This window comes from Meleagris gallopavo, chromosome 30, assembly GCF_000146605.3.
Source record: "Meleagris gallopavo isolate NT-WF06-2002-E0010 breed Aviagen turkey brand Nicholas breeding stock chromosome 30, Turkey_5.1, whole genome shotgun sequence".
In the NCBI taxonomy this organism is placed as follows: domain Eukaryota; kingdom Metazoa; phylum Chordata; class Aves; order Galliformes; family Phasianidae; genus Meleagris; species Meleagris gallopavo.
The window spans coordinates 4,493,228-4,504,163 of record NC_015040.2 but is presented as its reverse complement, the minus strand read 5'-3'; the positions used below and the strand labels follow the sequence as shown (position 1 = coordinate 4,504,163).

Here is a 10,936-nt window from a genome sequence, read left to right as displayed (position 1 = left end):
TTGCGGGGCGCTGACAGCCGCGGTGCTGCTCGGCGATGCGCGCCGAAGCGGCACCAAGCGCTGGGAGCAGGCGCGGTCTGCCGCTTCACTAAGTTTGCTGGTGCGCTCTTGCACCCTCCGTTCTGCGCGCGCGTTTGGGCTTTTTGTCAGTTCGTTGCAGACAGAACCGTTTGCATTGTGCAGTCCAACCTCCTTCAATCTTCCTTCTCCGTTGCGCCCATCAGCGCTTTGTCTGCTTTGGAATCGTTAGAAATGGTGACGTTTGAAGAAGTCAGGAGAACGCTCGTTAATTTAAAAAAGTGCACCCGTTGCTGGAGGTGCACACACATCTGCTGCCACCTCCACCAGGAGTGCTTTGAACGCTGTGGTTTGGCACCCCGGTGCGGTTCTCTGCTCTCTGTGCCCTGCACCTGCTGCCACATGGCTGTGAGCACAGCGCCGCGCTGTCGCTCTTTAGAAGAAGCGGCGCGCTTTTGGTTCATTCTTGTGCATCGCAGTGAGTCTTTGTCTCTCAACGAGATCCAGCCCCCAGAGCACTTCCTGCATGCTCCGATTTCCAGGGATTGTCCTGTAACCATTCAGTGCCATAAATCAGAATCGAGTTATCATAGCGATTCCTGTAAAGTGTGAATTTTTGTGGCTTTGCTCTGTTTCCCGCTGATAGAGAACAAAGCTCTTGAATTGCAGCTTCTGGTGGTTTGGGCTGGAGGGGATGATCATTTCCTGTATAATTTTTTAGTCAGACCTTAACTATGCGGCAAAGCTTTTGTCTCAGCTTCTGACTGTGCCGTGGCCTCAAGTGCAGTGTTCTGATGGCAGTGAGAGCCCTACCTGCCCTCTGTGCCCCTCTTTTTCCAGGAGCGAGATATTTATTTGACTCCATATAATGCCACACTTGCAAAACAGTCCTTAAAATTGTGGAGGGTGTGAAACTAAGACATGCCCTGCTATGCTAAGAAGTGGATGGACAGTTCCAAGTTGAAGTGAATCCTTGACTGTGCTTCCAATGGAAAAGCAGCTTGTATGGAAGAAAGAACCTTCCTTGGTCTGTACTTGATGCTGCATTTCAGAGCGAGTTTCTAGCAATAATCTGGAGCACGCAGAATGTAAGGACCATTTTGTATTAATATTTGTATGATGGGATGTGTCTGAATTAAGGAACTTGCATCAGAGTTCCTAGGTAACGTGGAATAATCTTCAAGTTTTGATAGGAAGTAGTGAATCTGTGGTTCTTTTAAGTTCTTCTCAGAGTTGCATTTCTAAGGAGCGTAGCAGTAACTTTTCCAGATCTCATAGAAAACAGCAGTTTAATGTGGGTAAAAGTCCACTGCATGTGGAAACTTTGTTTTTTGGTCTGTGGAGCCTGTTGGAGAAAAAGGAATGTTTTAAAATAGAATAACAATATGTGACTATTGTGCAACTGAAGAACTGCCAGGTCCCCAGTTGTTAGTGGTCTTTGAGAAACGTGGTTGGTTTTGATGCATGGAGACAGTTGTAGCACGATGGATGGTTTTGAATTGGAAAATCTCCATTGAATTCAATAACCAGATGATTTTGATGCTTTCCCTGCAGATGGAGGATGGTCACTCCCTTTTTGATTACAGCGTTGGACTGAATGATATTGTTCAGCTCTTGGTTAGACAAAGCCCAGCAGTGCTTCCTGCTGTAAGTAAGGAGAAGGATTCAGAGCTCTCTGACACAGACTCTGGCTGTGGCTCAGGTCAAAGTGAATCTGACAAAAGCTCTCACAGTGGAGAAAGTGTCATGGACCTGGAGGGGCAGCCCAGCACGGCAGCACAGTCTGACTGGGCTGACCCAGGATTTGGCCTATATAAGGTGAGTTAGTGAAGAACGGGCGTTGCTTAGCGCTGTGCTTTGGGAGGGAAAGTGTTTTTCTGTAGTTGAGAACTTTGGAAAATCTTTCGTGATACAAGTATGGGTTTTTTTTTGTTTGTTTGCTTGTTTGTTTGTTTTTAATTTTTTGAACTTTGCAACAGCAAACAAACAAACAAAAAAACAATCAACCCACAAACTAATTAAATGCGACATGTTCTGGGTTAAAATAATTATTTTTCATTTTCCCCTTTTAATTAGAATTACAATATGTGTTTAAAAAAAAGAAAAAGAAACATTACAAGTGCTTGCATTTGTCAAGGCTGAAGCTTCCCTGAATGAACAAAAAGAAATCCTCAACCAGCTGTTCAGAATCATTTTACTTCCGTTTCAGTGGTTTTTATTACAGATCTAGTGTTCTCTTTGTCAGATTGAGCAAGATGATTCTGAAAGCCTGTTGTAGGTTAATTAATGGTTTGTACTAGATAACAAGGCTATTTATACACATGCTGGTGTATAATGGATTTTTAGCCTGATGGGATCAATTGGAGGAGACCTGGGGGGATGCATGTTGGGAACAGGAAAGCAAAGGAGATCTTAAAGTTGATTGGTTAAATATCTTGACAGTAGTTAGCTAGAGATGGTTAAATTAAGTAGATTGGAAAATAAATGCTTACTTTGAAAATGCATTTTGGTGAGCTGTATACTTTGCTTTATGTAGATCAATGACTTGGTCGATGCTCGTGATATGAATATGGGAGCATGGTTTGAAGCCCAGGTTGTAAATGTAACCAGAAGAAAAGCTGCAAATGAGAGTTGTGCAGTTGCTGATCAGCGGACAACCATTCCTGAAGAAGATGTAATATATCATGTGAAATATGAAGAGTGAGTTTTGTTGACTTCTTGGCTAATAAATTCATTTGGATTGTGATGTCAGTGGGGAATTTGATTGTAGAGATCCCTGAGGTAAAACAGAACTGGGCTAACACAGTAATTGTATGACTTAACCATATTAACCATAAGACAAAACGCGTGGACTAGAATAATGTTTTTAGAGATATGAAATGCTATTACCCAAGTTTTGAATGGGTTGCAATATTAATTAAGTTAGGCTGCTGTTTTTAGCTGTGACTGTATGGGAGGAAATTTTATTCTTTCCAGTATGCTATGTGGTGTCAGTTCTTAAATCAACTTGTCTAAATAAAATATACTGTGAATAAATTGTGATAATGAATCTCACTTTTCTTCCCTGACCTTCTATGTCTACCTTCTGCCTCAAGTTATCCAGAGAATGGAGTTGTGGAACTGAGTTCAAATGATGTACGGTCTCGTGCACGGACTATCTTGAAATGGCATCAGCTAGAAGTAGGACAGGTGGTGATGGTCAACTACAATCCTGATGAACCAACAGAGAGAGGCTTTTGGTATGATGCTGAGATCCTGCAGAAAAGGGAAACAAAACTGATCAAGGAGATAAATGCGAAGATACTACTTGGGTAAGCAATTCAGAATAGAAATGTGGGATAAATGGAACTCTCCAGCTCTACTTAGCTTTCATGAGGTCTAAGTGACTGCAAAAAAAACCAATGCAAACACATCCTGGAAACAAACAAACAAACGAAAAAAACAGCAAACTGAAGTGCTGAGGAGAGATGGAAAACTGAACTGTCTTTTGGGGTGATTGAGTTAAACTGGAGGAATTGAGCACTGCAGGGAATCACAGGACATACTGATCTGTGGATTCTCATACTGCTGGGAGAAAAAGCCCCATATTTGCTAGGAGGTGAAGAATTTTCTGTTTACTGTATTAACTGTAGTGGTTTAACAAAAACTTCAGGGTAATGTTTTGTGTTACATATGAAAATTTAGCATAAGCCTTCACTTTGTAAGGATTGTAATCTTCCATTCCTTTCTAATGCGTACATATGAAGGACTCTCAGTTTATGTTTTATATGACAAAAGTAGATTTTCAGAGAGTTGCCAGAACATTCCTTCTTCCTCTCGCCATAGTTATTTTGACTTTATAAAGGAGTAGAGGATTTAGTCTGGTTGTTATCAACAAAAAATATTTCACTGATAATTTGAACTCTGTGAATACCTAAATTTTCAGCGAAGTAAAAGAAGCACACTTCAGTTACATGGAAGGTATTCCATGGTGATGCTGTCGTACTACTGTCGTAGATCACATGATGCTACAACAGGTTTCTTGAGATACAGGACTAATGTCGGATCAGCGTACATTACCGATGTATGCGCAGCTGTGAATTCATGCTGTATGATACTTTCTGATCTTTGACTTTTATCAACTTCCTATAGGGAGGCTGGTGATTCTTTGAATGACTGCAGAATTATATTTGTGGATGACATTTATAAAATTGAAGAACCAGGCAGTGTTTGTCCAATTAGTGCTAGACCACTGAAACGTGAGTATTGCATTTTTCTTGCATGTACTGTTGTCTTATCTTGTGATGTTCTGCTAATAACATTTGAGCATCAGAATTCTAAAACACGTGCAGCTGTGATTCCTCTGACCATTCGTAATGTATCTTTGCACTTCCTGGAGTGTTGTTTCTTTTTGCTGACAGGACAAAGTGGACCCGTGTGTAAAGCTTGTAAGGACAACCCAAACAAAACCTGCAGGATCTGTGCTTGCCATATCTGTGGGGGTAAACAAGATCCTGATAAACAGCTCATGTGTGATGAGTGTGATATGGCTTTCCACATCTACTGCCTCAACCCTCCCCTTAGTAGTATACCAGATGACGAGGACTGGTAAGTTCTAATAATGCTGTGTGGTGTCATTGCTGCCACCTAGACCGAGCAGTGAGTAAGGGCCAGGGCTTCCTGTTAGTTGGCAAGCGACTGTGCGAGGTGAAGAGGGGTGCTACTGTTACGGGTGTTTTGAGTATGCTGGGCTTTTGATTTTGTTTTTGTTAGGAAACTTTATAGCTTCTCTTGAAAATCAGTTCAGTGAGAGTGTTTTGTGTGTGTTTTTTTTAATTTTTTTAAGGACAGTAAGCCAGTGGCTTTCAAACTTTTTTTTCCTAGCTTTGGGACATATGTTTCCTCAGAGAAAAATGGAAATAACTCATAAAGTAATGCTTCCTATTTATTTCCATGGAAATTGCAACAACTTCTAAAAGCACAGCAACACTACTTGATAGAGAAAGTTCTAGGCCACAAAAAACTGTTTCACAACCCAGTCACCACCATTTGCTGTGCATTTTTGTTCGTTCAGCACACACTGATGATTATCAATGGATGCAATATTTTCTGCACAGAGAAATTTAGTTCAAACCTTTTTCTTCATTTGCACTTCCATGTCAGACACCATTTTGTCACGCTGCTCCTCTGCTGCCATCTGTCGCGTGGCAACAAAATGTAATGTGATATTGGTGGGAAGGTTCCACCTCTACTGCCATCCTACTGACTTCTACCTCTTAAGTTGTGGGCCAACGTAAAGTAAGATAGGAGGAGTTACTTTGGAGCAGCCCTCATATGGGAAAATATGTGGTTTTATTTCATGTACAAATGCTGAAACGGGACGCAATAATTTTTATGACACAGATGATTTCTTGACATGTGCAGTGGTTTAGAAAATGGTGCAAGGCCACTAGCTAACACAGATCCAATTTGTTTATGGGTAGTTGCTTCAGTGTCCTGTCTGTGTTCATATGGGGAAACTGTAACATTATAACTCTATTTTTGAGAATCTTCTCTTTTGAAATTTAAGCTTTGCTGCTTGTTAATTTTCTTTGTTTTATGACTTCAGGTATTGCCCTGAATGTCGAAATGATGCAAGTGAGGTGGTTCTGGCAGGAGAGAAATTAAAAGAAAGTAAAAAGAAACAAAAGATGGCATCTGCTAATTCATCATCACGGAGAGACTGGGGCAAGGTCAGGTTTTATTTTTGAAGAATAGTGTTGGTGTGTGTTTCCTTGTAATTCTTGGCTAACTGGTCTCCCTTTTGAAATAGGGTATGGCATGTGTTGGTCGCACAAAGGAATGTACCATTGTACCCTCTAACCACTATGGACCAATTCCTGGTATTCCAGTTGGCACCATGTGGAAGTTCAGAGTTCAGGTATGAAATGGAATCCTGGTCTCTTCCACTGTAGAGAAAAGTGGGAATGATCTAGCTCTTACATGTAAAACCTGAAATGGATATTATTAAAACTGTATGTTCCTGGATATGTAAATGCAGAAAGGAAAGAATTCTGGTTTTGTATCGAGTGTTCTACAGCTAATGTTGCATTGTCCAGGCCTTTCAGGTGTGGGTCTTTTTTGATGACTTAAAATCCAAACCAAATGTATGTACTTCCAGATTTTTGCCCTAGAGGTGTGTAGTATCTCCCCCTTCTTCTGATGTTAAGTTTCTCTTGAGAATCTGGATGTATTAGGCAGCTTTGTTGTCCTCTTATAAAGGGTAGAAAGAAAGCCATGAGCTACTCAGACTTTGTTTTTCAAGCAGGATGTGAATTCTGCCATTGCAAATCTTCAAAGACTATTACCCTCACGTTGTTGTAGTACCTACGTTACTGTAAAATTCCTGGAGTTTTCAATAAGCAATCTACGTTGGAAAAATCAACATTTCTAAATTCACATAATGAAATGTATCCTTGTGCTCAATTCACTGGAATACTCCACTGCTTCATTTTTGAAAACATTTTTCTTTTATCTGGACATTTTGGGAGGATGGTGGTAAAGAGAGTTTCTCTCTGGAATATATGCAAAGCAAATGTGAAGTAATACTACTATTTTAGTTCCAAGACAAGTAAGTGATTGTGTTGTTTGTGGTTTGTTGATAGCAGTTGCCTATCAAACTTATGGATTGTGGGTTTTTTTTTTTAAACTTAATTTAACTTTCCTCCTCCAGGTGAGCGAATCTGGTGTTCACAGGCCGCATGTGGCTGGGATACATGGCAGAAGTAATGATGGTGCTTATTCCTTAGTTCTGGCAGGAGGCTATGAAGATGATATAGTAAGTGAATCTTTATTGTTTATGTCTGACAATCAAACTAACTTGCAGCTATGGCCATAATTACACCCTACGTTCTCTCTCAGATGTCTCTCCGTCCTCATGATAGTTAGAATAAAATCGGTGAAGGAAGGCTCCAATCCAGGAAGATTGCCTGAATTAAGTTTAACATCCATATGTCAGCTTTTAATCCAAGAGTTCTTAGTTGCGTTTTCTGGGTCTAATCAGACTCTCTGTATGTGCTGCAAGATCTAGAACAAAACCAAGGACAGAAGTGCTACTGCTGAATATGTCTGTTCAGCTAGCCAAATGTAATCCTTGTCAGGCTTTCCCAGCCTGTAATGCTCGTTCTTACTGTTCATCAGTATAGTACTACTCCCTGACTCCTTCCCCCCAATGCCCCTCTAAACCTCTCGCAAAACACCTATGAATGCAGAATGTATCTCATTTGCTCTTTTGAATCTTAATTCATGTAACAGTGTAGGTACCAATACCCAAGTTAAACAATCTTTTATCTAGAACATGCCATGCGCTTCCACACAGGTTCTATGCAAGTGGTGTGCTGCTCTCTTGGCAGAGGCCTCTTTGCACTTCTCAGGTGTGTGATGAGACAGCAGTTGCAACCCTGATTTTTAAGAGGGAACCACACTTATATGGAGGAATTAACTTCCCCCCCCCCCCCCTTTTTTTTTTTCTTTCCAGAATGCAATGTTATAGCTACTTGATTAAAAGACTTTTCCTTCTTTTATTGAATTACTCTTGTGAATATGTTGAAACAATCCATATGCGTTTCAGGATCACGGGAATTCCTTCACATATACAGGGAGTGGAGGTCGTGATCTTTCTGGAAACAAACGTACAGCAGAACAGTCTTGTGATCAAAAACTCACCAATATGAACAGGTTGGCAACACTTGCATTCAATTTGTAACCTAGAAGCTGGCAATCTGGCAACTTGAGTGTTTATACTATTTGTAATCAAAAGAAACTGGCTAAGTGCAAAAACTACTTTTGTAGGCTGCAGATCAGCTGTGCAGTGGAAATGTTTTTTATAGTATACTATATGGTTGGACTAGATGATCTTGCAGGTTGTTTCCAACCCTGCGATTCAATGATTCTATAAATGAAATACAATTAAAAATGATAGTTGTTTGAGCCAATATTGAATGCGAAACATAAGAACAGAGCAGTAAAATAGCATAAACGTTTTCTTGGTAAGCCAAGCTAAGGTTCAGAACAGTGGCAGTGCACTGCTACTGTTTGTAGTAATGGCACCTGACTCTATCAATGCAGTGTTGAGTAAAACAGTGTAGTTGAACTCTGTAGTAGTTAGATTACATGTAAGTTCTGCTTTGCTTTATCCTCCCTTTTTTATTCTGAAGAGTTATACCTGGTAAATACGCTAACTTGAATGGACTTTCTCTTACAGAGCTTTGGCTCTAAACTGCAGTGCTCCCATCAATGACAAAAATGGAGCTGAAGCTAAGGACTGGAGAGCTGGAAAGCCAGTCCGAGTGGTGAGGAATGTAAAAGGAGGCAAACACAGCAAATATGCTCCTGTAGAAGGGAACAGATATGATGGTATATATAAGGTAAGTAGGATTTGAATCTACTGTTTAAGAAAAGAGAATTTGCTTATGGCAAATAAGTTTTATAATGTTTGGTGGACTTGAATGTGGCTTTTTCTTTTTTTTTAAGGTCGTGAAATACTGGCCTGAGACGGGAAAATCTGGATTTCTAGTGTGGCGTTACTTGCTTAGGAGAGATGATGAAGAACCTGCTCCTTGGACCAGAGAAGGAAAGGACAGGATGAAGAAGCTTGGCCTAACAATGCAGGTATGCTTCTGGAACATCACTGTTCTTCCCTTAGAGAATGAACTTGATGGATAGCAGGGCTTTTTCTATTATACATTGAGGATAATCTGCTTTGCATTGTGTAAGAATCTAAGAATCAAGACGGCCCACTTTAGACTGAGGGGATAGAAGTGCTTTCAGTCCTGTGGGTTGTTTTCCTTCTTACATCAGCAGGTTAAATGGACAAAACTAATCTTCTTTTACTGAATTTTTGCAGCCTAGCGCTTTGGAAGAACAGTGACCCATTATTATGAGGGTTGCTCCAGGAATTACCTTTCCAACCTGTAATAGTCTGTAAGTCTATGAATTGGCATATTTACATTGGATGCTTTTTGGTTTTGTTTTCCTACAGTATCCTGAGGGGTATTTGGAAGCTGTTGCAAACAAAGATAAAGAAAATAATGGAGATGATGAGTTTGATACTCCAGGGAAAGGAAAGAGGAAAAGAAAATCAGCAGGTTTGTGAAGTAGGCAAGTGGAAATAGAAAGCCTTGTAGATCTTTGTGCATTTTATTAATCTTTTTTGTTTGATTTTTGTTTGTTTTGTTTTTGTTTTGTTTAAAGTCATTCTGTTTTCTTTCAGGAGCGGAGGAAAAGGTCCTTAACTCTCCTTCAGGGACTCCAAAGAAAACAAAAGTTGAGCCATACAAATTGACATCTCAGCAAAAATCTCTTATAAGAAATGATGAAGCCAATGAAAAACTGTGGAATGAAGTACTAGATGCTCTCAAAGATGGACCGGTAAATCATGCTTGTCATTCCTGAAATAAAGTGATAATTAACTTATCCCTAGATATAAACTTCTTGGCTATGCAAGGAAGTAGCTTCAGATTGCTAGTATTTTTTCATTGTGGGCATAACTTTAAAGGACTGGTTCTTACTGGTATTTAAGACCAGTAGAAAGGATAGGAACTTGCTAATTTTTTGTAGAAAAATTGTTTATGTTTAAAGTAATTCTCTGCGTTAATTTTTTTTTTTTGCTTGTATCTTTCATAATATAATAAATAGTTCAAATGTTTTCTTTACAGAAATTTCTAAATAAAGTTGAAGAGGCTTTCTTGTGTATTTGCTGTCAAGAGGTTGTGTTTCGGCCAGTCACAACTGTATGCCAACATAATGTGTGCAAGGTGAGCAGTTGGTGCAACTCTCCTGTTAAGTAGTTGAGCCAACAAACCTTGAACTGATTCGTTTATGGTGAGATTTTGTTTTGACTCAATCTTTTAGCAGGATTCAGGTATATATGTGAAAACTTGATTTGATAATAGTTCTTTGGCACAGAAAAGTTGATGCTTTAAGGAAAACTCCACTACTGTATTGCTACTATCAGATTATTTTAAAAGAGGGTAATGAGAGCTTATCTGTGGATTGAGTAATACTGCTAAGTGACACTGGACTCAACAGTGCTACAAAGCATATGAGTTGTTAGTCTGTTTCTCCTTTGAGGAATGATGTGAACTGTTCTTATGGAAACAACAGTAGTCTTTAACATTTCTACCATGCGCTTAAACACTGTGTCCATGATGAATGCGCTCTGAAGAACATGGACTACTGGTTGCAATGAAGGAAGCTTTCTTTCCTATGACCTAGCAGCACTTTGGGCTTTCTCAGCTCTTGTCAGGTACCTAGGTGGACTAGGATATAGAAGGAATCTCAATTTCCAATAGGGGCTGTGTAGAACAAGCTGAACTGCAAGCCTTCTTAACCAATTTCTTTATTCATCCTTCACCAGGATTGTTTGGATAGATCCTTCAAAGCTGATGTGTACAGTTGTCCAGCCTGCCGCTATGACCTTGGCAAAACCTATACCATGCAAGTGAATGAAACACTGCAGACCATCCTAACTCAGCTCTTTCCTGGATATGGCAACGGACGGTGATTCCGTAAAGCACTTCTAATTTTCTTTTGTTCAAACTTATTAATGGATTTTACATGGGCTTAATTTAAGAAAAGAAAAAAAAGTAGTTGGTGTTCTCCCAGACCCTTAAAAACAAAAATCCCAACATATTTCTTAAAAAACAAACAAAAAACAAACAAATAAACAAACAAAAACAAAAAAAAACCCAAACAACCATATGTCCATGGTGTTTTTGTTCTAAATGCTGAACTTTGTACAAGTATTCGCCCCTCAAAACTGCCATCCATCAGCACAGTTTCTTATATATATATTTTTTTTTAATGGGGATTTACAAAGTGCTTCTGGTAAGGCTGCTGACAATTGTGGAAGTTTTTCTACTTTTTCTGTCCCTTCTCCCCACCTTTTTGTTTTTGTTTT

The 10,936-nt window shown here is 39.6% G+C and overlaps 1 protein-coding gene across 1 annotated transcript; it reads left to right on the top strand.

Annotated features, from left to right (window-relative positions):
* The first annotated feature begins 65 nt into the window (after positions 1 to 65).
* On the top strand, positions 66 to 10,936 carry UHRF1 (ubiquitin like with PHD and ring finger domains 1). The gene is made up of 16 exons (XM_010725087.3): positions 66 to 1,106; positions 1,573 to 1,836; positions 2,555 to 2,718; positions 3,114 to 3,329; positions 4,150 to 4,256; positions 4,419 to 4,605; positions 5,606 to 5,729; positions 5,810 to 5,917; positions 6,710 to 6,814; positions 7,607 to 7,713; positions 8,240 to 8,402; positions 8,509 to 8,646; positions 9,017 to 9,122; positions 9,248 to 9,405; positions 9,693 to 9,791; positions 10,394 to 10,936. The coding sequence occupies exons 2-16, from the start codon at positions 1,573 to 1,575 to the stop codon at positions 10,538 to 10,540; spliced, it is 2,193 nt and encodes a 730-aa protein (XP_010723389.1). The 5' UTR covers positions 66 to 1,106; the 3' UTR covers positions 10,541 to 10,936.